General features: G+C 39.6%; 5 protein-coding genes and 1 long non-coding RNA gene across 6 annotated transcripts; 2 read left to right on the top strand and 4 right to left on the bottom strand.

Annotated features, from left to right (window-relative positions):
• Positions 1–4,392: 4,392 nt before the first annotated feature.
• LOC130726580 (uncharacterized) lies at positions 4,393–5,340 on the bottom strand. Its single transcript, XM_057577882.1, has one exon. The coding sequence runs from the start codon at positions 5,338–5,340 to the stop codon at positions 4,393–4,395; it is 948 nt and encodes a 315-aa protein (XP_057433865.1).
• Positions 5,341–5,430: 90 nt separating this feature from the next.
• LOC130726571 (uncharacterized) lies at positions 5,431–6,498 on the bottom strand. The gene has a single exon (XM_057577869.1). It carries the CDS (start codon positions 6,496–6,498, stop codon positions 5,431–5,433), a length of 1,068 nt encoding a protein of 355 aa, XP_057433852.1.
• A 1,889-nt stretch (positions 6,499–8,387) lies between these two features.
• Positions 8,388–9,365, bottom strand: LOC130731093 (uncharacterized). Its single transcript, XR_009016567.1, has 3 exons — positions 8,921–9,365; positions 8,544–8,797; positions 8,388–8,457 (listed from the first exon to the last, which is right to left on the bottom strand). It is a non-coding gene; the product is annotated as an uncharacterized LOC130731093 (long non-coding RNA).
• Positions 9,366–14,929: 5,564 nt separating this feature from the next.
• Positions 14,930–16,859, top strand: LOC130731092 (60S ribosomal protein L18-like). The gene is made up of 4 exons (XM_057583277.1): positions 14,930–15,085; positions 15,171–15,389; positions 15,496–15,678; positions 16,327–16,859. The coding sequence occupies exons 1-4, from the start codon at positions 15,083–15,085 to the stop codon at positions 16,483–16,485; spliced, it is 564 nt and encodes a 187-aa protein (XP_057439260.1). The 5' UTR covers positions 14,930–15,082; the 3' UTR covers positions 16,486–16,859.
• Positions 16,860–17,591: 732 nt separating this feature from the next.
• LOC130731090 (uncharacterized) lies at positions 17,592–20,804 on the bottom strand. Its single transcript, XM_057583276.1, has 3 exons — positions 20,279–20,804; positions 18,475–18,716; positions 17,592–18,008 (listed from the first exon to the last, which is right to left on the bottom strand). Exons 1-3 carry the CDS (start codon positions 20,741–20,743, stop codon positions 17,762–17,764), a joined length of 954 nt encoding a protein of 317 aa, XP_057439259.1. The 5' UTR covers positions 20,744–20,804; the 3' UTR covers positions 17,592–17,761.
• A 701-nt stretch (positions 20,805–21,505) lies between these two features.
• On the top strand, positions 21,506–23,873 carry LOC130732729 (serine/threonine-protein phosphatase 7 long form homolog). The gene is made up of 3 exons (XM_057584721.1): positions 21,506–22,679; positions 22,765–23,525; positions 23,614–23,873. Exons 1-2 carry the CDS (start codon positions 21,641–21,643, stop codon positions 23,007–23,009), a joined length of 1,284 nt encoding a protein of 427 aa, XP_057440704.1. The 5' UTR covers positions 21,506–21,640; the 3' UTR covers positions 23,010–23,525; positions 23,614–23,873.
• The last annotated feature ends 3,964 nt before the right edge of the window (positions 23,874–27,837 follow it).

Genomic DNA, 27,837 nt, shown 5'->3' with positions numbered 1-27,837 from the left:
TTTAAGGTTTGTGTTTACGCTCAAGGCACTTCATGAGAACAAACACTACCATAGGCTTGACAAGACGCTAACATCAACAATCAAAAACACATGCACATAAAGATCAAAAAGGACTTTTAAAGGTTGTAATGTGGCCAAGGACAAGGTAGGATAAAATATGGGATAAGTAGCTAAAACCTTAGGAAATAGAGGAGCAGTGGGGAATAAGTAAGAAGTAAGTCAAGATCAACCCAATTTCAAAGCATAAGATTTGCAATTCTTCCTCCAATTCCACACTTCAACTTTTCATCTTTCATCCTTTCATTCATTTTTTTTCCTTTTCTGTTTGTTTTTCTTTTTTTTTTCGTTTTTTTTACTGAAATTCAAAACTAGTAAGAAAAACAGCACCACCATACTATTTACAACAACCAACTAAGCATAACCGAGAATTAGAAGAATTAAAGAACAATGCACCCTTACCCACTTAGTACTTACTCCCAAAACAATTCCAAAGCTCCAAAATTCCCTAAGATGAGGTCAATCATGGTTTTTCACTTATAAGCTTGTAATGAGCTAAAGAAAAGAAGGGTAAAAAGGCTCAAAGTGGCTATCAAAGGATAATTCATTCAAGGTAAGCTTATATGGCTAGTGGCTTATTAATTAAAAGAAGAAAATGCCTAAAATCACCTCAATATGTGCATGTGAATATCAAGTAGAAACAAGCGTCAAGTCAAGTTCTAGAGTGCAAGTAATCAAGAGTGCAATCACACAAGAAAAAGATTAGAGATGGCATACAGTTGACCACCTACAGTTAAGGCTCAAAAACTCTCACATGGGAATTAAGTCTATCATAATTGTTTCAACCCCTCAATTTTCAAAAGTAACTTGACAACAAGAACGCATGGATTCACATCACAAGATATCATGACTCAGTTCAAAGAAAGAAAATGCCCATAATCTAAACAAGACCTAAGAATTCAAAGAAAGCATGGATCAACCTAATTTATTCAAAAACTAAATATTCTACCTATGGTAATCTCCCCCCCACCCTTAAACTACACATTGTCCCAATGAAGCATATCAAATATGGAATTGAACAAGTGCACTAAAAGTAAAGAAGGAGAAAGAAAACTCCCTGATTCATGGCGGGCGGAGGGTGGAAACAACCAAGGAAACATTGTCCATGGTAGCATCCACAAGAGAAGGATTAGTGAGGAAATGCTTGAGGCGATGACCATTAACTTTGAAGCTCTTATCTGTGGATTCACTTTTGATCTCTACAGTACCATAAGGAAACACATTAGTAACAACAAAAGGACCAATCCACTTAGAACGAAGCTTACCGCTCATTAGGCCAAGCCTAGAGTTATACAACAACACTTGTTGTCCAACCAAAAAGTCTTTTCTGGAAATCAAGCTATCATGGAATATTTTGGTCTTCTCTTTGTAGAACTTAGAGTTCTCATAGGCTTCCAAGCGGATCTCATCTAACTCACTCAATTGAAGCTTTCTTTCGCCACCAGCTTGATCAAGAGCCAAGTTGCAAGTCTTCACAGCCCAATAAGCACGATGCTCTATCTCAACAGGGAGATGACATGCCTTACCAAAAACAACGCGATAAGGAGACATTCCGATGGGTGCTTTGTAAGCAGTACGATGGGCCCAAAGAGCATCCTCAAGTCTATTGCTCCAATCCTTCCTGTTAGGCTGGACAGTCTTCTCCAAGATCCTCTTTATCTCTCTGTTGGAATTCTCAGCTTGCCCATTTGTTTGAGGATGGTATGGTGTGGAAATTCTATGAACAACCCCATATTTCTTGAGAAGAGCTTGCATGGACCTATTGCAGAAGTGGGTGCCTTGGTCACTAATGATCGCTCTAGGAATGCCAAACCTGCAAAAGATGTTAGACCTAACAAAATCCACAACAACTCGAGAATCATTAGTCCGGGTGGCCTTAGCTTCCATCCATTTAGAAACATAATCAACAGCAAGCAAAATATAATAGAAACCAAGAGAAACAGGAAAAGGACCCATAAAATCGATACCCCATACATCAAAGACCTCACAAAACAGCATGGGCTGTTGAGGCATCTCTTTTCTCCAAGACATGGTACCGCCTGCTCTCTGACATGGCTCACAGGTGCTGCAAATCCTTGCCGCATCTTTGAAGATGGTGGGCCAGTAAAATCCAGAGTCAAGCACCTTGCGTGCTGTCCTTTGGGGTCCAAAGTGACCACCCACTGCAGAAGCATGGCAAAACTGAAGGGCTGACTCAATCTCATGATCTGGAATGCACCTCCTAATAACCTGGTTAGTACAAAACTTCCACAAATAGGGGTCATCCCAACAATAATATTTAGCATCACTCTTGAGCTTAGCAATCTGAGCTCTAGAAGCAAATGGAGGGAACACAGAAGCAACTAAATAATTAACAGTATTAGCAAACCAGGGTGCTGGAAAAGAAACTGAAATATTAAAGAGCCGCTCATCCGGAAAGTCATCTCTAATGGGAAGAGTGTCAGCATCCCTCTCTATCCGACTCAAGTGATCGGCCACCAAATTTTGTGCTCCACTTCTATCTCTAATCTCCAAGTCAAACTCTTGGAGCAAGAGCATCCATCGGATCAACCTAGGTTTTGATTCAGCCTTCTTCAACAGGAACTTTAGAGCTGCATGGTCAGTATACACAATAATTCTAGAACCTAGCAAATATGATCTAAATTTATCTAGAGCAAACACAATAGCTAGAAGTTCTTTTTCAGTGGTTGTGTAATTCGCTTGTGCAGAATCTAAAGTCCTAGATGCATAATATATTACCCTAGACAACTTATCTACTTTTTGAGCAAGGACAGCACCCAATGCGTAATTAGAGGCATCACACATAAGCTCAAAAGGGGCTGTCCAATCCGGTGCCTGAATGATAGGAGTGGTGGTCAAGGCTTTCTTGAGGCAATCGAACGCCTCTCTGCATTTCTCATCAAAATCAAACGCCACTTCCTTCTGCAGCAAGTTAGAAAGAGGAAGGGCTTTTTTGCTGAAATCCTGAATGAACCTGCGATAAAAACCTGCATGGCCAAGAAAAGAACGCACCTCTCGCACGCAAGAGGGGTAAGGCAAATGTGAAATAACATCTATCTTCGCAGGATCCACCTCTATACCTTTGTTAGAAATCACATGACCTAGAACTATGCCTTGCTCTACCATAAAATGACACTTCTCATAATTCAAAACAAGGTTAGTTTCAATGCACCTATGCAAAACTTTATCCAGATTATCTAAACATGTATCAAATGAAGATCCGTAAACAGTGAAATCATCCATAAAGACCTCGATACAACTCTCTAAGAAATCACTGAAAATACTTACCATGCACCGCTGGAATGTACCAGGGGCATTTCATAGACCAAAGGGCATCCTCCTATAGGCAAAAGTGCCAAAGGGACAAGTGAATGTGGTCTTTTCTTGGTCCTCAGGAGCAATGTGAATTTGAAAGTACCCAGAAAAACCATCAAGAAAACAGTAGTGACTTTTACCTGCTAAGCGCTCAAGCATTTGATCAATGAAGGGCAGAGGAAAGTGATCCTTTCTGGTTGCTTGATTGAGCCTCCTATAATCAATGCAGACTCTCCAACTGTTTTGTACTCGAGTAGGGATAAGCTCGTTCCTCTCATTCTTCACTACGGTAAGTCCTGTCTTCTTAGGGACCACTTGAACTGGGCTCACCCAAGGGCTGTCAGAGATCGGATATATAATTCCAGCTTGTAGCAGCTTGGTGATCTCCTTCTTCACAACATCAAGTATCACTGGGTTGAGTCTCCTTTGTGGTTGTCTTACTGGCTTCGCTCCTTCTTCCAAGAGTATTCTATGCATGCACATGGATGGACTAATACCAGGAATGTCAGCTAAGGTCCAACCAATAGCTTTCTTGTGCTTCTTTAGTACTTGCAGCAACTTTTCCTCTTGATTTTCATGAAGGGTTGAGGAAACAATGACAGGGAGCTTCTTATCATCCTCCAAGTAAGCATACTTGAGGTTATCTGGTAAGGGCTTAAGCTCCAATACAGTTTCTGCAGCCTGCACTTCAACAACTGGGTTAGTGCAATCAGATTTCTTAACATCTGAGTCAACAACAACAGTGTCCAAAAATTGATCAATGCAAGAATCACACATTTCAGTAGCAGTACATGTATGACAAGTGTATGACCCAGTTAGTGAAGGAAAATCAGAATCATGTAGGAAATCAGATTCATGTAGGAAATCAGATTCATGTTCATCAAGCAGTTCATCAAGCAAATCAATATGAAACACAGAATAATCTTCAGGTGGATGTTTCATAGCACCAAAAATGTTTATCCTAACCACAATATCACCGAATTCCATAGTCAATGTTCCAGCATACACATCTATCTTGGTTCAGGCTGTCTTTAAAAATGGTCTCCCCAAAATGATAGGAACTGTATTACGGGAAGATCCTTTTTCCATTTCAAGCACATAAAAATCAGCAGGGAAAACAAGTTCACCAACCCTAACCAAAACATCCTCTACCCAACCAGCAGGGTGTGCCGTGCTCCTATTTGCTAATTGGATGACAACACCCGTAGGTTTCAAAGGTCCAAGTGAAAGTGATTTAAAAATAGACATAGGCATCACATTAATTGAAGCTCCTAGATCTAGCATGGCATTTTCAAATTTAGTATCACCTATGACACAAGGAACAGAAAACGTACCTGGATCCTCACATTTTTCAGGAACATCAGAAACAGGAGCAGGTTTACCAGCTTTACCTATGATTGCAGAAACGTTTCTCCCCATGCGAACTCTTTCATTTCCCTTCAACTTCCTTTTCTGAGTGCATAATTCTTTCAGAAACTTTGCATATCTTGGAATTTGCTTGAGTGCATCAAGTAGAGGTATGTTCACCTCCACTTTCTTGAATATCTCCAAGATTCCCTTATCTACCTCTTCCTTCTTCTTGCTTGGCATAGATTTCAGAGGGAATGGAAGAGGAATGGAAGGTGGTTGTACTTGGAAGGTTCTTGTGGCAGTGGTCTCTGTCTCCTTTTCAGGTTCAGGCTCTGGCTCGGGTCCATGATCTGCATCAATTTGCTTCCCCGGCCGTAAGGTGATGACACTCACATTTCTTGGATTGACAACCGTCTGAGAGGGCAGCTTATCAGAATTCTGGGACTGGAGCTGGTTTATTGAAGTAGCCATCTGTCCTATCTGGGTGGTCAGATTCTGAATAGAGGATCTGGTGTCTTGTTGGAACTGCATGTTTTGGGCTGTCATCTGCTTCAACATATCCTCCAATGAAGATTCTTTAGATTGCGGTGCAGCAGGGTTGTTAGCCTGTTGTTGCATTGGAGGAGGAACATATGGTCTAGCATTATTCTGAAACGGTGCTTGGGCAGGTTGTGACTGATCAGACCATCTAAGATTTGGATGATTTCTCTAGCCAGGATTATATCTGTTAGATGACAGATCATAATTTTGCTGAGGTCGATTATTGAAAATGTTGGCAGCATATGCTTCAGGATTCTCATCTGTAGGTTCCTGCAGAGAAGGACAAACATCAGTATTATGGTTTTTAGTGCAAATGCCACAAACCTTTGCCTGTTGTGAAGGTTTATTCTGGTTCATGGCCAATTGAGTAACCAAGCTGGCAATGGTTTCCATCCTCTTCTCAAGCTTGTCCATCCTTGGATCTGTCCCAATCTCATTAACAGTTTTAACAGCATCATTACTCCTTGTGTGAAACTGCTGAGAATTAGCAGCCATCTTCTCAAACAACTTCCTGGCTTCAGTATCAATGAGATGTCTCTCCATGTTGAGCAAACCCTCATAGAAATACTGAACTAGGAGCTGCTCGGAAATCTGGTGATGGGGGCAGCTCACACATAGTGTCTTGAATCTTTCCCAGTATTCATGTAGAGTCTCTCCATGTAGCTGCCTGATTTCTGAGATGTCTTTTCTGATTGAAGTTGTCCTAGAGGCAGGGAAGAACTTCTCAAGAAACTTTCTTTTCAGGTCGTCCCAGCTTGCAATGGATGAAGGAGGCAGGTTATACAACCAAGTCTTTGCAGTTCTCTGAAGGGAATGAGGAAAAGCCTTCAAACAGATATGATCTTTGTCAACTTCAGGAGGCTTCATGGTGGATATGACAGTACGAAACTCCTTGATATGCATATGAGGATCTTCACCTGCAAGACCACCAAACTTAGGCAATAAATGGATTAGTCCAGTTTTGAGTACACATGGTACATCCTCAGGATACTGGATACACAAGCTTTCGTAGGTGAAATCAGGTGCAGCCAGCTCCCTTAATGTTCTTTCTCGCGGTCCTTCTTCAGCCATGTTATCAAAAACTGCAACAAAATCAGAATCAAAATCAAGGTCAGAATCAGAATCACTTGAATGAGAATCAGTAACAAAAGCTCTACGTGCTCTAATTAACCTATGAAATTCTCGATCTATTTCAGAAATAAATGGATGCAAAAACCCAGGATTTGCCCTAGTCATGCAACACTAAGTATCCCAAATAGAATAAGAATGAAAGTAATTTTTTTTTTTTCAAAACCCTAAAAAAAAACTTTTGGCGGAAGGCCTCTTTTTGCGTTTTTAAGAATCGATCTCACAGCGTAGCGGTCACAGATGAATTGGAAATTTTTTTCTACCCCAAAAGCATATATAATATGTTCAATTCCGAGTTTTGGAGCAAAAGATATGGCCGTTTGAAGTTACAGCCTAATTATCCTTCAAAAATCACCAATCCTTACCTTCACCAACAAATCCAGTACCTGCGTCAGAGATCGAACTTGTTAATACTACTACTAATAATACTAATACTACTAATGCTAATACTAACTCTATTGAACCTTTGGCAAGGACGATAATCCCCGGCAACGGCGCCAAATTTGATCGAGGCCGTACCCGATACAAATAATTAATTTATAAAACTGTAGTAACTAGGAAGTGACTCCTAGGTCGTTTCTCAAGGATTATCGTTCGGCACAGATTCAATATTAAGAACCCTAAACGCACACACACTGGGGGGGTTGTGATTCAGTTCAAAAGATTAGCAGAAAGTAAACAAAGATTAATATGATAAGTAAAGACGGACGAATCCATTTGTTCAGTATATCGCTGCTCAATCACGGGTATCTAAAGATCAATTCTTGTTATTAGTTTCCTAGTTCGTGAGAATTAATTAACTAAGCGATAACTAATTCACAGATTCCTAAACTAAGCGATTAAGAATCCTTTACGCCCTAATATGAACTAAGCGAACATACATCATCTTCTAATTCGTGAACCTAAGGAATTATGCAAACCCTAGCCAGAAGTAGAGATGAAGAAAACTAATCATGCGAAGTCTATTAAGCACTATACCTCAAGAGCGCGATATACTTTGCAAATGAATTCGTTCGAAGGAAATTAGCCTTCCATGAATGGGGCGAATTCAACAATTATATTGGAGAAGAGACTAGGGATTAAAAGCATAAACCCTAGCAGAACTCTAATAATTACTGAAATTCGAAATTGCATATAATAATAATGTAGAAGGCCAAAAAGTTCTTGTTTCTCTCAGCACAAACCCTTAAATAGGAGCTGAGATCACAAATCCTAATCAAAATCAAAATCAAATCCTAAAAGATATCAAAATCAAATCCTAACAAATCCTAAAGATAGAGTTTTAAAATAACAACCTAAATAAGTTTGAATCTGAAAGATATCAAACTTAATTTATTCCGAAATTAAATCCTAATATTTCATAAAATACAATCTTCACTCCAGCACAATCAAATCTTCATTCCGCAAATCTCCAAAATGCCCTTGATGTCAAATAAAACCTGAAAATAAGAATAAACGTAATTAGACCAAATAAAAGAAATCTCTGTCAAGCAAGGTCAATTAATTACGAATAATCATTAATAATGACAAATTAAGGCTATATAAAATGGGTAAAATATTGCTCATCAGCAGGCCCACCTACCATGTGCTTAATTAAATTCCACTTTTTAATCAGAAAGTGAGGGGAGCAAGGATCGAACTCTAGACCTCTCGGCCATAGAGGCTCTGATACCATGTCAAATAACCACTTATCCCAAAAGCTTAAGCTGTTGAGTAAGGGCCACTTTAATGGTTTTATATTATATTCTAACAACTGTCATTTGTAATCAGAGAAGTGTTTTCTGAGTTTTTATTTATTAATTTCACTGTAAATTCAGTTACTGTAATTTACTCAAGTAAAATAGCAAAAATAACAATTAAATCCCAGGTAAAAAAGCATAAAGTGATAAAACTATAGTTGCTTTTAACACCAGACACTTTCTGGGTATCAACCAAACAACAATGCTTATATAAATGGTCATCATAAAGATATCATAAAACATAACATATAAGCTCACCTTGTGATGTAAGAGCTCACATACAGTGGCAGCTAACAGTATGAGTGAATCCAAAACCTTGCTTCCACTCCTGCTATGATAGAACCAAAGCTGATGATAAAAAGATCATTATAACTGTCAAATATTTACTTTTTTCTTTGACTTTTTTACGCTTACCCTGGGAAGTGAGCAGAGGGTGGGTGAATGGATAAAAAGTTAGTACTAATTACTTGCTTATGGTGTACACCTTTTCCTCTTGTTGCACCAGCAAAGACAGACCTTCTTCAAGCTTTCCTAGGTGAAAGTAGGATTTAAGGATCATTGAGCACCGCCATATTCTGATGTAGAAGCTTTCCTCTGTGACTTGCAAACCAGCATTCTTCTCAGCAGAATCAAGTGTCTCATCACACAGCTGAATCACCTCCTAATATCTACACAGCTGATAATTGAATCGAAAGTTATCCAACACAGACTCATGCTGAATTATGTTGACTTTTGACATGTAATCTAATCTATAGTGAAATTCAGGCATATTATAAGAATGAGGCACGGACCATTAAAAGAGTCTTTGCTTTCATTTCAAGCAAATTTTCGGAGTATTTACTCATCATCAACGCCTCATTAATATGTTCTAATGCTTTGTCTGCATCAGAGGATGTTCTTCTTTGTAAAAGCTCAGCAGAATGATTGATGAAATATGATACTTACTGTCATCCATAAAAAACACAAATTAGTTCAGAACAGGAAGTGGGGGATTGACTTTTACACTACACCAAGTTAACAAAAATATAAAAACCATGGAATCTTGTGATCCAGTGAAGAACAAAAGAAGGAATGCAAAATAAACAAACCCATGAAGCAGTAGACCTTCCCCTTTCTTTAGATTACTAACCTATATCTTTGTGTCTGACAAAATAATTGTAACGCCTAAATCATTAAAGGAAATATTTCTGAAAACATATACCAGATGTTCTCAGAAATAATTGGAGAAAATCTTAAAGTACCTGCAAAATAACTCTTCAGTAAGCCCCAAAACCTAATGTTTAAATAATTACTAAAAAATAACTAAATGCACTTTAAACCTTGTGAAATTTTTCCCGTCAAGGGTAATATAATACAATGCCAGACCAATTCAGTGTTAAAAAGGTTTGCAATAGTAATTCATTGTATATGCATCCTGTGGCTAATTAAAAAACTTTAACCAAAAGGAAAAGCTAAAAGTTAAAGAAAGCAATAAATTAACTTTCATCAAGAAAGAAATAAATTAACTTTGTCGCAACATACATCTGACAAAGCTCTCAAGTTTACATCAGAGTGATTGGAAGCCTAAAAATTATACTTTGTCAAACAAACAACTAAAGTACTAAACCAACCTAGAGAGATCAACTTCTTATAGGGAGCAAAATTGAAATGTTTTTGATGTTATTAGCACAACCATATGAAAATAACAAAACACACATATCAGAGAGTGTAGGATTCTACTTGAGAGACTTAAGCTATTGTCCATGTATCTTTTCTTCCTCCTTGGCACCACAGCAGAATTTCTAAAAAATTCCTTTAGAAAATACTTGAGGCCTTGTTCCAGATCACCATGAAAGAGAGCCAAGGCAATATCATTGTTGGGCTTGCGAGCAACAGTCTCAATTAAATAACTACAAAACAAATTCACCCACAAACACAAAAATGATTTACCGCAGAAAAATCAGGGAAAATATGAAGTGAAAATGAACCTCTTCTTTACTATCCTAAGGAGTGGGCTTTCCTTTCTCTTTAGACCTTTTCTCCTCCCCTGTAGCTTTAGATCGCAGAGACATATTACTCTGCACTCTCTCCAGAACCCTCAGCCAATCCAATATTTCTTAAAAACCACCTTGTGAGTATTGCAATCAGGGACCTTATCTTCAACCCCTGTAGAGCCAAAAGACAAATTTGACATCACATCCAAAATCTATCAATAATTGAAATCTATCCCACCATTTTATCACCAAATATACACCAGAAGTATAACATGCAACAGAGTAAGGGAAAAAATAGACAAATAAGTTGGACAATAGCATGAAAAAATTAAAGGAAGGAAGAATCTTATGTTGAATTGAAGAAAAAATCGCCTCAAGCTATTATCTGTCTAGATTAAATAAATTAGAACCAAATATACGAATAGGAAACAAAATACCAATATATTATATAACTATTCTTAAATAAGCAGTATAAAATTTTAAACCAACATGATATACAGCCCAATATGTTCCATTTAAGATGAACTTGATAGAAAGTGTTAACAATGCAATTTCAGCTGACAGAAAAAAAATCTGTTTCAAACATAAATCAGAGTCTAAAAAATCATGCACGGATGAGTAGTTGAGTTGGATACCCAGAAAGCAAAATCATATCACAGATGTTAGTTATCATATTTTTACAGTAAAAGAAATAGAATGTTTCCGCTGCTATTGGAACTTCCCTTCATTCTTCCCATTCATTATGATTCTCCTCTCATATACATTACAAACTAAAAGATTATATGAGAAATGAGGCAGGAAAAGAGACAACATAAAGAGTCAAAGCATTAACTAATTCTTGCTTAAATCCTTAATAAACCATATTCTATTTGTTGACCTTTTAATTGTGTAGAAGCAGCTGCCCTTAATTTTGCTAGGAGTAGAGCTTACCTGGTTACCATAATCCTGCAATGGTGGGAACACACATGCATAAAGGAAATGCTCACACCTCCACACCCTTGATTCTTTGAATGTTTCTTTGAAATATGAAGGTAGCGTCCCCTAAAAAATTGAAATCCAAAAGAGTCTTTCAGCTTAAATATATAGCCTAAAATATAAACCTAATTTTGATTTTTTTTCTACATGAATTCAACAAATTGAAGCATGAGAGGGGAGTAATTTAAGGTCAAGCACAAATTTGAATTCAAAATCACTAATTAATACGGCCAGGAGGTTATTTAGGGTGAGATTATAATTTTAAAGCTTGATAAGGGGGGTAATTTCAGGTCAAGCAAAAATTCGAATTCAAAAACACTAATTACTGAGGAAAATAATAATTACAGTAAATATGCACATAACAACACTGCTGATAAGTCAACTAAACAACAATTTCTTCATCTAATAAGGCAACTAATCAATCACCTAATTTTTTTGAAAAAGAATAAAATAAAAAATCATGCTTGAACATACCTGAGATGGCGATTGCGATGAGGGCATAATGGGAGCCATGGTGAAGAGGAGGATTGTTGTTTAAAAATTAAATGTAGATTTTCACGGGAAGTATAATACTGCAAAGCCAAGGAAAAAAAAAAGGAACAAAATCTCGAAAGGAAGAAACGTAGTATATGATTCATACATAATTACAGTAAGAGAACGCACGGGTCATATCCTGCAAAGCCAAGGGAAAAAAAAGGAACAAAATCTCCCTGAAATAACAAAACAGATATGAAACAAAGTCTGAGGTTGTGAGGAATTTACTAACTAAGAGAATCAGGATTTGATATAAACATCAAAGCTCTTACCTTGATGTAGGATATAATGTAGAGCATCTGCCTGAATCTGATTTAGGGTTTCTACGAAACATCAGGTATTGTATCTGATGTAGAGAATCGGCCTGCAAACCACAAATTTATCAAAATCAAAATACAGGCACTAAAACATACATCAATTAAGCCCTGAATACCTGTGGTGTCGCCGTCGTGGCGTTGAGAGGAATGAAGACGGGAGAGGCGATTTACACAGAGTCGAAGTCATCAATTCTATGCCACCCATAAACATCTCAGTTACACAGATTCGAAACATGAACCGAGAGGGGAAGAGAGATGCGATTCAAGGGGAATTGGAAGGGGCCATGAGAGATTCGATTGAAGGGGAAGAGAGGAAGGGAGCGATGAGAGAAAAATATCTGATTCGAAACAGGAACCGAAAGGGGAAGAGAGATGCGATTGAAGGGGAATTTGAAGGGCTATGAAATGCGATTAATACAGATCGGAAGAGATGATCTTGAAGGTTGAAACGGCAGAGGATGTAAACGCGTTTAGAATGAAGGTTGAAACGGCAAAGGATGTAAAACGCGTTTAGAATCAATGTGATTAAGGAGAGATGAGTGAAGGATAAGGAGAAAGGTGTAGGATAATAAGAATGAAGGATTCAGTGCCATGTAGGATTTTTCCTGATATTAACCAATCAGTAGATGCCAAGTAAGCGATGACTGTGCTGAGATCTTTTCCTAAATGTATATACTATGGATATATGAGAGGGTTTTTTTCAGGCTAAGTCTAGAGATCACAAAATATCTCACTAGTGTGTAAGGTTCTGTCACGGATACTTGCACTATCATAGGCTTTTCTTTAGACTTGGGTTTAAGGATGACAAATAAAACTCACATTCATGGGTAAAATACAGGTGCGAATACCCGTAGTTTGAAAATAAGAATTACCCATTTATAAACAGGGTGAGGACAGGTATGCGGGGTACTTGAGTTCCACATACCTATTATGTGAAATTATTTTTTATTTATCGCTGATTTTTTATTAGGGGGAGGGATTTTTATTCTTTTGCAAGGATCAAATCCTGCACTTACATGCAACTCATGTTCCTTAACTCTTGTCGCTTGAGTTGTGTAAAGTTACTTAACTACCATTACTACGTATAAACAACTTATTACTCACTAACTGCCAAACCCTAACCCTAATTGCTTCACCTCACATTTTCACACGGGTGGTAGATGAGAGTCCAAACATCTCCACTACCTTTGCACGATTGCACATATTGCGGCATGTGGTGAGAGTTTGACGACCTCCTCTGACTTTGTGATAGTTTTGGCAACCTCATCCACCTCTATGATACTTCAAAGAGAGATGTTGGGAATGTAAGAAAGAGAATGTGACATGGCAAAAATAAGGAAAGAAAAAAATTAACGTTTAAATTGCAATAGTACTAATGAAGTTATCAACTCAACAATTTTCATTATCAATTTCATGACAGTCAGACGAAATGATACAAATTTAGTAGATTTCAAAAAAAAAATTCTCAATTTAACCATTAGAAAATCAAATCGCACGATCAGATATAAATGACTAAAAAGTGCAATTAAGACAAAAGAAAATAGGCTTATTAGCACTTTTGGTCCCCCACGTTTCTCATTTGTGCAAATGGGATCCCCAAACTTTAAAAATAGCATTTTGCTACCCCGACGTTTACCTCCGTCAACACTTTTGGTCCCCGGACAATTTTCCGTCAAAAAACTAACGGTTTTAAGGGCAAATATGTAATTAAACCAAAACAAATAATTAAAAAATAAAAAAAACCCAGAAAATTCATCATCTCCCTCTTCTTCTTCCATCATCTTCATAATTTTCTCTAATATTAAAAATCAAAATCATCTTCATCCTCTTTTTCATCTCACAAACATCTTTAATTCTTTATCTCCTTCATCCTCATCCTCATATACATACGAGAAAAAAAAGAGATTCAGAGTTCAGACCATAACCCACCCAAACATACTCGCACACAACCACACACAAAGACCTTAATATCTCTCTCACACAATCAGCAATAAAGATTCCAACTTATTCTATTTAAAAGATCAAAGGATAATATTATAAAGATATGCCCAGATGGAGTCAGATGCAATTATGCAAATAACCAAATACAACAAAACAACACGGAGCTAGTGATAAATTCACAGATCTCTAAGATTCGTTGGGAATGATATTTATAGAGAGGCAGAGAGTGATTTTCCTCTCTACGCTGAACGAATTGAAGACCTGCGATGAGAAAGAGCTGCAAGACCCACCCAAACCTACCATGCTTGAAGAACTAATTCTTGCCAAGCCATTCAAGAGCAGGGTGGGTGAAAAAGTGAAGAGTAGCGCAATCTCGCTTGCTTTTGACTAGAGTTCATCGGATCTTCTATAATCTCTCCAGATCTGAGCATACATCAATTTCTGGGAATTTGATGTGTGTTGATGAGATTTGGGGGAAAATATTTTCTGGGTTTGTTCTGTATTTTCTGGGTTTCAGGTGGTGATGGGTGAAGAAGGAGGAGGAAGAGTGGTGGTTGAGGGTGGGGAAGTGCTATTAGAGAATAGATTTTGTGTTAATCTCAGTTTTGAGTTTGAAGATGATGCAGAAAGAAGATGAAGATCAAGGGTTTTTTTGGACTTTCAATTTTTTTAATTTTTAAATTAATTTTTGGGTTCAATTGCACTTTTGGTCCCCGAAACCGTTAGTTTTTTGACAGAAAACTGTATGGGGACCAGAAGTGTTGACGGAGGTAAACGTCGGGGTAGCGAAATGCTATTTTTAAAGTTTGGGGATCCCATTTGCACATATGAGAAACGTAGGGGACTAAAAGTGCTAATAAGCCAAGAAAATAATAGTTAAAATTAAAATTAATTATGAGCTAGCAAAATGGAGTGTGTAATTACACGATTGCGTAAAACTTATTTATACTATGAGTACATAGGAATTAATCTCATAATAATAAGATTATATTCTTCCTATTCTTGTAACCCACAAAAAATCACCTCCCAAATCTCAATATCACATCATAGCGGGTCACAATTCACAAACGTGACCCGAGTTGAACCGGGTTCCGAGCCCTGCGAAAATTGACAAATAAATAAATTAATTCATTTTAAACCATAAACAAAACCCTAGCCTTCTTCTCTCGCTCGCAAGCAGCAGCAGCAGGAAGAAGAAGCACCTCCATCTGCAATGGTATGAACCTCAATGTTATCACCTCATCTCATAGATTCTCCGAGTGCTTCATCTAACTTTGTTTGAATTCAATTGCATCTCGCAGGGGATCGATTTGAAAGCAGGAGGCAAGTCCAAGAAGACAAAGCGAACCGCCCCAAAATCCAATGATATTTACCTCAAGCTTCTCGTCAAGCTCTACCGTTTTCTGGTTCGGAGGACTGGGAGTAACTTCAACTCTGTTATCCTCAAGCGTCTTTTCATGAGCAAAGTCAACAAGGCACCTCTTTCACTCTCTCGGTTGATTCGTTACACCAAGGGAAAGGTAGCTACCCTTTTTGCTATTTTACTTATTCCATTGATTAGATAAATTATTGCATGTGAACCTTTTATTTGCTTTGGATTTATGTTTATTTTGTCATGTGTAATAGGAGGGTAAGATTGCTGTAGTTGTTGGGGCTGTCACCGATGATATTCGTGTCTATGAAGTACCTGCACTGAAGGTTGCTGCTCTAAGGTTCACCGAAACTGCCAGAGCTAGAATTGAGAAGGCCGGTGGTGAGTGCCTCACCTTCGATCAGCTCGCTCTTATAGCTCCTCTTGGCCAGAACACGGTATGGATATGAATGCTATCCTTGTTTACTTATTGCAATTAACTTTTTTAGTTTTTTTTGTGTGTGAATTTGCTGTATAGTTTAAGTAGTTGCCATGTTGGCTGACATGAGCAAAACATTATATCCGGATGTATTATCTTGGTGTAAAGGTCATTGATGTTTCATGTTTGAACTCTGAACAATTATCCGTTCTTGTACGTTTTTTTTTTATCTCCAGCAAGTAAAGGTTTAAGTTGTTTAATGTCTCTGAATAAGTATCCATTTTTGTAGGTTTTTACCACTTGAGTGTGTACTTTTAACGTGCTAGCTTATCGTCCTCGTACCATTGTGAATATGAAGGTCGATTGCTTGGAGGATAAGCATGATATATAATCTTGTTGTTCAGCTGATGTTCTTTTTTATATTCGGGCACCAAAACTGTTCCACTGTTGTTCCACTGTTCCATTTACTTTCATATCAATCTAGTTTAGTAAATAGAGACCAACTTAATTGTTGTTTGAAGTTGTCTTGCTCTTATAAGACAGTTGTAGGAGTAAGAAGAAAATTATACTGAGAGTGAGAGGTTCATTTCTTCCCTGCTGTTTGAAAATTGTTGTGAAATAACACTTCTCTGAATAATATATAATTTTTGTTGCAATAACGTTTCAGGTTCTTCTTAGAGGTCCTAAGAATGCTCGAGAGGCTGTCAAGCACTTTGGACCAGCTCCTGGCGTGCCACATAGTCACACCAAGCCATATGTCCGTTCTAATGGAAGAAAATTTGAGAAGGCCCGAGGAAAAAGGAATAGCAAAGGCTTTAGAGTTTGAGTTATGGAACTCAAACATGAAGGGCCATTCCTTTTATCTTGTGATCTTTTTGTATTTTCCCCCCTTTGTGCTGTTGGAACAATTTATTTTGCATTCTATATCTAGGGAAAAAAGAATGAAGCGCCCTCTGCGAACAATTTTGTTTTAGCATTCTTTCTACTGAACTTCTGAGAGGAATTAATGAGTAGCTTTTGTTCTAGTAAGGAGCAATTGTACGACCATTTCTATTGTTTTTAGTCGTTGAACCCTCCCTGTTGGGCTGTTTGATTGCATAGAGAGATTCGTTGCGCTGTGATCAATTTACCTGTCGGAATTGATATATTTAAATTGTTAAAATATGGTAGTTTGTAGTATGAATTTGAATTATTCACAAATCTTATTTCTCATTCTTTATTGTCATGTATGCGGTTACTTACCTATTCCCATTACGAACTTAGAGCTAAAAGTGTCTGATGCCGACTGATGGTCTTTAAATTAATTGTTACTTCTTTTTGTGTCGGGTCCTTCAGATTAAGTTGCGACCATGAACTCGGATTTCCAGCAATTGGAGGATCTTGCATTCACTGAAGTTAGTGGTCAATGACAGTTTGATCTTAATCGGACTTTAGCTTAAATAGGTATATAGTGCCGTTGGATGTTAATAATCAAATCAGACAATCACAGATCTTCGACTTTAGTGAATTTAGGATACTTAAGTGTAGTAAATCTGAATTTATAAACTGCAACATGTGTGAAGATGGAGGCATCTACTGCTTCATTTCATTTTTTTAAGAAGTCAGCAGGAACTTTACATACTAATTTAGTGTGTTTGGAGATTTTTTTTTGGTTACAAGAGGAAAAGGTTTGGATATTAATTGAGTGCAATATGAACATATTTTGATCTTAATCAATAACAAGAGTTTAGTTTACTCTGTTTAAAGTGTGCCAATGTTTACATTAGTTTAATGACAACGGTATGCAAATATAACCTTGGTGCCCAACATATAACATTTGTGAGTTTGCCAGATTGTTACAACTTCTAAACACAAGCGATAAACAGTCATAAAACAACTGAAAAAATGCCAGTGAAAGCAGAGTAGAGATAGCGAATGATTGACGTTGAAGCATAATGGAAAGGGTGGGTTTTAGACCTTGCACTAAGACAAGTTTGCTTTGTACATGAAGACAAGTTAATAGGCATATTAGCCAAATCATGATAAAGAAATCCTTGTTGCGACACATATTATGTTTTATTGATGAGGTTATCTAATTTACCATGAGATTATTAAATACCAGATTAGAATTTCTTGATGAAGTCATATATATGAGCGCTGATCTCTTCTGGTCTTTCCTGATTTATAAAGTGAGCCACTCCTTCCATCACAACCAGTTCTTGCAGGTATGGTACTACTTTCTTAAAGGCACCACTATGTATGTACTCCTTAGCACCTAGACTATTATATGTACTGTCCAGGTCTCCCACAATAAACTTGGTCGGCACTTTGATCTGTTCTCCAGTCCATGGTGCTGTGAGCTCCCAGTTTCTGCACACAAAACAAGATTTACCTGACTAAATATACATGTCCTTCAACATAATAAAGAAGCAAAGTTTAATAATAATCCTTCTTTGCAATGAAAAACTTCTATTGAAACATGCACACAGCAGTTTGTTCAAGTACTTTGTCAAAAGAAACATATGAAAGCAGGTCTTATACATGCCTCCTCTTTTCCATGCTAAATATGCTATTAAATAGTAATCACTAATCATTAAGACATTTTACTCATAATCAGTTCACGCGTAAAGAATTTAAGAGCCTAAGGAAAAAGAAGAGAAAAAGGGATGAGAAATTTGAGTATATATTTAAAAAAAGAAAGAATGATCAGGTGATGGAATTGATTTGGGGTTTAATCATTGTTAAAAAATAAGCATTTAAAGTTTCATATAGGAATAGAGGACTGCATCGCAATATGAATAGCAACGTTTCCTACAACACACTAGAAGAAACTTACAAGTCAATAGCGCGATAGTAGTTTAGCCCGCCAGTGAAGCCTTTCTGTTCAAATTTGCTGGCATAATAATTGACATCTTCCTCGGATAGCCAGGAAGGTAAAGTAATAGAAGTGTTAGGTAAACCTGCAAATCCTATCTCCTTAGGCGCAGAAGGTGCACGTGGATCACGAGACGTGAGAAACGTCTTTATTATTCTTGCAGTACCAGCACGGGCAAACTCTTCTTCAACCTCCCCAGGATTCTGCAGGACAATTAAATATGAAAGTGATAGATATTAACTTGATCAATATATCTTTGAAGTTTGAACTATCAATTACCACACAATATATTATCATTTAAACGTGCAAATAACATTGAATAGGACAGGTAAGTTCCATGTAAGTCAGAAATTGACTCAGAAGCTTGTACTAGAAGCTTATTTTTGAGATTCAAAAAAAGAGAGGAAGAAGTTAAGAGCAAGGAAGGTCACAGAGACACAAGGGATTACACACTAGATTGATTAACACTGTTAACATTGTTAACCTGATTGTTCTAAAAAAAAAAAACATTGTTAACCTGATCTCAGAAAGACCATCAAATCATTACATAGTATAAGGAGCAAAAAGTGATACCATAAAACCCCATATCTGGGGGAAAGTCTAGGGTCCTCGAGGAGAACATACTTCTTCACTTAAGATGATGACACTAACCCATGTATGACTAGCTATCCATTCTGTTTAAACTTTAAATTTCTTTTTCAATTTAAAATAGTAAAAACCAGTCACTTTAACACTACTTTTGTAAAGAGGGGTATTGGATATTCAACAGTACTGAAAATTTGTTCTATATCTTGAGCACAATTTGCCAATGTACCATTCTTGTGTTGTTAAGATTGGTTATTCTTCAAAACTAAATGCAGATGAACTACACAGCACATTAAGTTAGCTTTTGGGTATGAAACCTCAGAACCGCGTCCGAAGCTACACCTTGTAGCTTATCTTTTTCATGCAAGATGTGGGTAACTTGCTTCTAAACATGGACTCGGTGAAGTGTATGAAACTTGATCCTTCTACTTACAGCAGAGTCTTTTAATTTATTATTCAAAGAGGCAACACGCCAAACTAACAAACCTAGCAGACCACAAATAATTTGCCATTGCGGACCAAATTTTGACATATGCTTACAAATCAAACCAAATTTGACCTCTAGTCTATTAGTCTACGCAAGAGCTTTTCAAAGAAAAATTGATGTCAATAGGACCGGTATAGCGAAGGCCAAATTCAAATTGTCAAGTGAAAAAAGGGATGTGCCAAACTTAAAGTAATGCAATATCTATAACAAATCTGAAATTCTAAAACTTAAGCATGCATCATTTAACACCACCAAAACAAATGTCAAATCAAACTAATGCTAGTAAAGGACAGATAAGAAGGGTTAAAGATAATTGATTGTCATTATTAGTAAGAATCACCTAAAATGCAAACAAATATCATAGCAAACCCAATCCTAAGTACATGACACTGAAAAATTCGAATGGGCAATTACTCTCTTACTAAATTTGTTGATACAGTACTAATGGCAAATAAATGGGATCAAGTTGTCAAAATTGATTCTGGTAAGACTGATTATGACAAAATAAGTTGGAAGTGAACTGAATTATGTTTAAGTAGAAAAGTGATTTTTTGATAGAATTAATAGCTTCTTTGCATAATTGATTCAATGAAAAGTGAAAACAAACAACTAAACAGATTATTCTAACAATTGCGAACAAAAAATGCTCTGAAAGAGTGAAGGGTGAAGAAGAAGAGTTAGATTGATTCACACCTGAAACCTGCACATGTAGTAATCATCCCCCATCAAAGCTCGCATGGTCTGAATGGGTTTTCTATTAGGGTTCCTGGGGCGGAACACGACACTCATGTTGACCAAGGCGATGACACGTTCAGGCTTGAACAAGGCGAAATACCAAGCCATGGCAGCACCCCAGTCGTGGCCGACGAGAAAGACGCGGTCGACAGCGAGAGCATCGAGGAGTCCGACGAGGTCGCCGACGATGTGGAGGGCGGAGTAGGATGAGGAGTCGGTCGGGGCGTCGGTGTCGCCGTAGCCGCGGAGGTCAGGGGCGATTGCGCGGTAGCCGAGGGCGGAGAGGGAGAGAAGCTGGTGGCGCCAGGAGTACCAAAGCTCCGGGAAGCCGTGGAGGAAGAGAATGACTGGGCCTGAGCCAATTGATGCGACATGCATTTTGATTCCATTGGTGTTCACTGTTGTGTGCTCTATTTTTTCCATTTTTCAGAAACACTTCACTCTTCACACTCCACTCTAGAGAGAGATTTTCAACTTGGAGAGACAGATGAAGGGGTTATTTGAAGTGGCAAGTGTCGTTTTGGGGAGTTGGGTTTGGGGCCCCCCTATGGGGCTCCCCGCCCCACTTAAAGTGGGGAAATTACTGGAACGCCCCCCTTTAATAGAATACGGAAGAAACATTTTCGTATTCAATACGGAAGTCTTATATCCGTATTATATTAGTATGTAAACCGGCAAGGGTTTATTCAAACTCATTTCAAACCCATTTCCGTATTTTGCCAAGCTCTTCTCCCCTCTTCAACCTTCGATCTCTATCGCTCCCCTTGCTTGAACCGTGTACTTGAAAGGTTCCATCATCTCCATCAAAGCTCTTCACAACCCCATTCTCAGAATTGAAACCTAGAGGTAAGGATTTTTGGATTTTCCCCATTTAACTTGAAATTATGTTAATCATTGAACCCTAGGGTAGTCGATTGTTGCTTGTGTAGAGGTATTGTTGGCTGAAATGTCTTGAATGTGGTTTGGGTTTAGGGCCGATAGCTCATTGTCGTTAATGGCGTTTCTGGGTAAATACGGATCACTGGTTTCCGTATTGAATATGGAAAATGGTATTCCGTATTCAGTATGGAACATGGTTTTCCGTATTGAATACGGAAAAACGTTTTCCGTATTCATCTCAGAACCAAACCCAACCCTTATAATTGATTCTGGGTTCAGAATCAATTATAGAAGGTTTCCAAAGCATTTGTGAGTAGTTTCTAGATGCCATAATTGATTATTAGGAAAATAAAAGTTGATCCAAGCATGCATAATCCACAGAAGATCCGATTATCATCTATGTACTTATAAAATTCTAGGAATTTTCCATTTGCTTGCATCATGTTTCTGTCTATGGCTGAAATGGTATATATAGTGAATGTTTGCTCTGAATATATAGTGAGAATGAAGAACAGAAAGAGGTCTCATGCTTCTAGTGAGGATGTCGGGGCTACTGAGGATAGACACCGGCGGTTACATGCTTCTAGCCGGCGCGGCGATCATGCTGCAACCTCTCAGGCGGTGGAGGCTTCAGCTCCAGTTGTTTCTCCGCCGTCTCCCATGATTGAGGTTCCTCTGGTTGATTATCCGCCGTCTCCCACGGTTGAGATACCTACAGTTGATTCTCCGCCCTCTCCCACGGTTGAGTCATCAGGCGAGGAGTCCTCAGGCGAGGAGTCTTCCGGCGAGGAGTCATCAGGCGAGGCCTCATCCGGCATGGGAGGATCTGACGAGGATAGTATTCCTCCGCCTACTGTTGATGCTGATGTCCTGCCGCCAGAGCAGGGGGAGCAGGGGGCACAGGGTGGCGAGGAGGACTTGATCCAGAGGTTGCCGCCGTTTCCGGGGGGGCCTGTTGAGCTGTCGCTCCTCACCCATTATGCTGATCACAAGGCTCCCTGGGCGTGGCATGCACTCCTACGCACAGACGAGCGGTATGTGGACCGTCGACAGTTGAAGGTGGCCACAGCTGGGGGGAAGGTTTGGAACCTTGCTTGTGATGGTGATTCAGACAGTCACAGGCGGGTTCGAGAGTTGATTGAGCAGACGGGTCTTCATCAGCTACCCTATTGCAGCTACCCGGTGACAGATGCAGGCCTTATTTTGGCCCTTGTGGAGCGATGGCATGAGGAGACTAGTAGCTTCCACATGCCGTTCGGGGAGATGACTATCACCTTGGACGACGTGTCGGCTCTTCTCCATCTCCCCATGGGGTCGAGGTTCTATACGCCTGGGAGGGGGGAGAGGGACGAGTGTGCAGCGCTCTGTGCTCAGTTGATGGGAGGATCTGTTGGTATTTATGAGGCTGAGTTTGATACGAATAGGTCCCAGACTATTCGCTTTGGGGTCTTGCAGACCCGGTATGAGGCTGCGTTGGCGGGTATGTCTTAATTATTATTGTATTGTCTTTGTATCTATTATTATTGTATTGTTATAAACTATTAACTTAATTCACTTCATTGTAGAGCACCGATATGAGGACGCTGCGCGGATTTGGCTGGTGAACCAGCTAGGCGCCACGCTCTTTGCTAGCAAGAGCGGAGGCTACCATACGACCGTCTACTGGATAGGGATGTTGGAGGATCTTGGTCAAGTGTGCGAGTACGCGTGGGGCGCGATTGCGCTCGCTACGCTATACGACCAGCTTAGTCGAGCGTCCAGGAGGGGGACGGCCCAGATGGGAGGTTTTAGCTCGCTCCTGCTAGGATGAGTCTACGAGTACCTTTCTGACCGCGTCATTATCCGTAGGGCGGATCCGGAGTACTCGCAGGACCAGCCTAGGGCGCGGCGGTGGGCTATGTCCCGGGTCAGGCATGCAGGCCTTGATGAGAGGCGAGTCATGCTCGATGAGCTGACGGTGGATGACATTATATGGACCCCATTTGAGGACCATCGGGCTCATCGACCACGGGATCCGAGGGCCATGTATTCTGGCTACATCCGGTCGCCATTTGGCCGTGTTGTTCGACGGCATCTACCAGAGAGGGTTCTGCGCCAGTTTGACTTCATACAGGATGTCCCTCGACACCCCTCTGAGATCCAGACGTCTGGGTCCCTTGCTGAGACCGCAGATGCTGCCTTTGCTGAGTTTGCGCCGCACCTCCGCCCTCAGGGGATCCCCGCTACATATCCGGGAGAGGCTGTGGAGGATTACATGAGGTGGTACAGCGCTATGTCCCATCGGTTCATCATCCCTGATGATAGGAGGGAGGAGTTCAGTGCGGTGGTAAGTTTGAATTTTATTTTCCATTCAATTGTGATTTTTTGTTCATGATATTTTATTTGTATCTAATGTATCTACATTATTTTTGCAGACTGTTATGCGTCGGGCCGTGGACTTGTTGGAGCAGTCACTCGAGGTGCCAGATGCTCTTGCAGAGGGCACGCATTCCCGATCCCTCACTGAGAGGGCGCTGGATCTTATTAGATCCAATGCCTTCATTGGTACCCAGGGGGTAGCCTTTGCTGCTGTCCGAGGAGCTAGAGCTGCAGGAGGCAGAGGTCGTGGAGACAGAGCGCGTGGAGGCAGAGCCCGTGGAGAGGGTGCTCCTGCAGAGGGTGCGCGTGGAGGTAGAGGCCGTGGAGGCAGAGCTCGTGGACCTAGAGGTCGTAGGGGGGCCGGTAGGGGTCGGGGCGAGTGATTGACTGTATATTTGTATATTTTTTTTGTATTTTTATATTATGACATGTGACTCTTTGTATTAGGACTCTCTTTATATTAATCATGCTTTCTATTTTCACTCATTATTTGCCGACTCTTGTATTGAAAAAAACCCGTATAACTACACCGTAAATAATCAAAGGCAGGATAAGTAACATAAATATTTCATGGCAAACAGTTTAAAGGGTACACGAAATTATTCAGAAGCAACACGAAAACAAAATTAATCCTCAGTGATATCGATGAAGTCGTGGGGTCCGCTATCCTGTGGAAATACTTTGACTATGTTGGGCAACGTTATATTCAGATAACGAACAGATTTACTCGGTGCAAACACAGCAACCTGCAAGTAAATTGCAAATTTAAAAGATTAATGCGTACTTGTTCAAAGAAAGCAAGATTAATGTTTAAGGTAATAGACCTTTTGGAGAACAAGAACAGATCCAACAGTTATGACATTCCTAAATTCCCCGTCAGTGAAGGCCTTGCGATGGACGCTAGCGTCAACGGTGCCCGTAGGGTCCTAAATCAATGCAATCGTGAGAGAAAATGAGACAAAAAATTTACGGTTAAAGAAGCTGGACAAAAAGCGAGCAAATACAGAGCGTTTACAAATGAACATCATAAAGGCAAGGCCCATCAGATTAATATTACAGAGCGTTTACAAATGAATATCACACAAAAGTGTAGTGTCAATCTGAGGTGATGTCTACATAGCTTTGGTGACTAAGAGGAACACCAAAAGTAACAAGCCAAGCTTCGAATTCTGATGTGAATCTGCCTAAACGTGTACCATATGGGGCGCACCAGCTTACTGATGTAGGATCAACATACCGTTCCCACTGGAGAGCAATTGGCGGCATAGAATGTCCAGGAGTTAGATGGAGCTACATTATAGAGAATAACAATAAAATTAGATAACTTGCAAATACAACAAATCAATTCACCAATTGGATATTAGTGTACTCAATCAAAAAATATCTGTACAAAGTGATTTATCACATGACCAACAGCTATAACATGATGTACATCCGGTGGACCTTCTCCTCTTAGTGGAAGGTATGACCAACAACCCGTAGAGGAGATGGATATGAAAACCACTTGGAACCTGGTTGCTACAAGGTATCCCATCTCTGGCAGTTGCATCCATTTATCCTCGGTAGCCGGATCACCAGGAGGAAGAGTGAGTCGGGGGCAACATGGCTTGATCAGATAATAGAGACTTCATACACTCCAGTGCCCAAATGTAGTCATCTGTGCCCTCATTAACAATGTAGCAAAAGGCTATGGAGTATGTCTTATCTATGGAAGTCAGTCCAACAATCTCAAGCAAGGGAATTGCATATTTGTTTGTCTTGTATGTGCAATCCATAATCACTACATACGGGAATGTGTTGAACAGTTTGATAGCATTTGGATGAGCCCAAAATACATCTCTAATGACTTCCGATCCAGGCTCATGTCTTTCAAAGTGGACATACTTGTCACCGTCCAACTTCCACTTGCTCCTTCTCTCCGGGTTTTAGACGACCAACAAAATTGTGCCCAAGTAGTGACCTAGCTGGTTCATGGTTGTGTATACCTTCCATCACCTTTAGCCGCCAATCTCTATCTATGCCATTTTTCCTAGGTCGTCCTTTTAGTCTAAAAGGACAACCTGTCTTTTGTGATCTTGTCCCTTCAACAAGGTCAGGGTCTCTATAAGGAACATATTTACCATGCTTCTCGCACCCCAACATGACATAAGCTTTTCTGCTTCCATTCCCACCATAATCTGACTTTGTGATCAACGTAACATATCCATTTTCAATCGCAATTCCATGAACACCCAATTGATAAGATCATCACGGGTAGGGAAAATCTGTTATAATAATAAGAATTGATTACAAGGGTGATCAAGACATAATAAGAATTGATATATTACACTCTCAAAACAATGCAAAAATATGTTCAAAGAATACCTGATCAGTTGCAAATAAATGCGAGACATCTATACTTATACACGGGGGCACAAATGCTGGTGGTGGCACCTCTGTAGTGGCCTCTTCAGGTTGACCATTGTGAAATCCAGCTTCAATCAATTGTGACTCACCAAAGAAAAATGAATCTGTCATCCCTGGAAGAGAATACGGAAAGTTACATTCCATACTCAATACGGAAAGCTACTTTCCATACTGAATACAGATTGTTACTTTCCATACTGAATACGGAAATTACCTTTCCATATTCAATACGGAAGATAACAATCCGTATTATATCACAACTCAGAATTCAAAAAACCATCCTTCTAACTACTTAAACTACTTAATCTAACTACTTAAACTACTTAATCTAACTACTTCCACTACTTAATCCTACAAAATAACAACAAATAAACACATAGACTTACCTCTACTACAACACTTGTTGATAGTGGTGGAGAGCTTGGGAAATGAAGGAATGGATGGTGGTGGAGAGCTTGGGAATGAAAGTGAGGTAGGAGAGGGTGAGAGAGAGGGTGGTCTGGAGGCATTGAGGAGGTTCAGGGGGGCTGGTGAGGGGTTGGTGAAGGGGTTGGTGAGGGAGGAGTAATGGTGGAAAAAGGGGGAATCCTGTCAGAGTTAAATACGGAAAATACCTTTCCGTAGTCATCAAAATATAATACGGAAAGTACCTTTCCGTATTAAGTTAAATTGAATACGGAAAGTACCTTTCCGTAGGGCACTTTTGGGTTTAAAAAAAAAGGGTGGGGCGCGCAGCCCCATAGGGGAGGCCCCAAACCCAACTCCCGTCGTTTTGGATGAGCACATTGAGATTGCATAGCACACATAACATGTAAATAACGTGGTGGGAAATTATTCCTACCTAAATTTCACCTCATGTTAAGAGTGATAAATGATTATTTTGCCTCTATTGGGCTCAAGTGGGCGGATGGAGGATCCGTTGAGAGGCTAAGGGCGATTCCTCCATCATGCGAGCGACCACTCATCGATGATTCTCTCATCTTGCAAGAGACTTCTTAATGCAATGTGTAGTGTCCTCATTTGGCGAGTGATTTTAATTAAGCGAGCAACAATGTCTTACTTGTAGTAGTTAACGAACGCTTAGACCGCATTTGTTAAGGCTCAAGCCTTAAGAGGATTTATGGGTAGAGCTTCTCCTTTTTTATAAAGGGAAAAACTTAGATACAGTACCATTCATACAGTTGGTACTGTTTACCAATAAAAAAATAACATCTGTCCCATCAATAATATTTTCATTTTTAACTGCTTTCCCTGTAACAAGTCACGGTGTAATGCTACCGGTTTCTGCATCTGAATTCCAATTAAAAAAACTTTCAATTCTCACTTTGGATCCAATTCCTATCGATATTGGCTTTTCATTCTCCATGCCTGCCTCACCAACACAAAGAAATTCACTGCAAACGTGGTATGCAAACATAGCTTGAAATCGTGGTATGCAAAAATATCCTGGTGCACAAAAGTAGCTTGAAATTGTGTTGTACGACTTCTACTAAGTGTATCACTGCAAATATTTTCTCACGAAGGTTCCAGAAAATGGGTTGAGCTAGCTTTTCCCCACATCCCACCCCTCTTTTCCCTCACCTCCAATCCAAATTTCAAGCTTGAAATCAGAATCAGATTGAAAACGCATGGGGCTCGACGACAGAGAGGTCACAAGTCCATTGAGGCCATGCGAGAAGAAGGGGATGCTGGTGACAGACTTGGGTCCCCGCGCGGTGGTGATTCGGCGCGCGCGACGCAACGTGATTTGCACGATGGTGGGACAGAACCTTCGTCAAACAGGTGCATGGCTTTAGTCTTGAAGGAGCGGGAAGCAAACGCAGCAGATCGAAGGACCTGGAGGATAGGAGGTGCTTCACAGAGAGAGTGATGGT

Source organism: Lotus japonicus, chromosome 1, assembly GCF_012489685.1.
Source record: "Lotus japonicus ecotype B-129 chromosome 1, LjGifu_v1.2".
In the NCBI taxonomy this organism is placed as follows: domain Eukaryota; kingdom Viridiplantae; phylum Streptophyta; class Magnoliopsida; order Fabales; family Fabaceae; genus Lotus; species Lotus japonicus.
This window is presented reverse-complemented; position numbering and strand designations above follow the sequence as displayed.

Coding starts and splice junctions, on each gene's coding strand:
- LOC130726580 (XM_057577882.1), bottom strand. CDS start 5,340: ATGCAACAACAGGCTAACAACCCTGCTGCACCGCAATCTAAAGAATCT.
- LOC130726571 (XM_057577869.1), bottom strand. CDS start 6,498: ATGACTAGGGCAAATCCTGGGTTTTTGCATCCATTTATTTCTGAAATA.
- LOC130731092 (XM_057583277.1), top strand. Junction 15,390..15,495: donor TTCGTTACACCAAGGGAAAG/GTAGCTACCCTT, acceptor CATGTGTAATAG/GAGGGTAAGATTGCTGTAGT. Junction 15,679..16,326: donor CTCCTCTTGGCCAGAACACG/GTATGGATATGA, acceptor ATAACGTTTCAG/GTTCTTCTTAGAGGTCCTAA.
- LOC130731090 (XM_057583276.1), bottom strand. CDS start 20,743: ATGGAAAAAATAGAGCACACAACAGTGAACACCAATGGAATCAAAATG. Junction 18,717..20,278: donor ACTACATGTGCAGGTTTCAG/GTGTGAATCAAT, acceptor ATTGTCCTGCAG/AATCCTGGGGAGGTTGAAGA. Junction 18,009..18,474: donor TACTATCGCGCTATTGACTT/GTAAGTTTCTTC, acceptor TTTTGTGTGCAG/AAACTGGGAGCTCACAGCAC.
- LOC130732729 (XM_057584721.1), top strand. CDS start 21,641: ATGTTTCTGTCTATGGCTGAAATGGTATATATAGTGAATGTTTGCTCT. Junction 22,680..22,764: donor GTATGAGGCTGCGTTGGCGG/GTATGTCTTAAT, acceptor ACTTCATTGTAG/AGCACCGATATGAGGACGCT.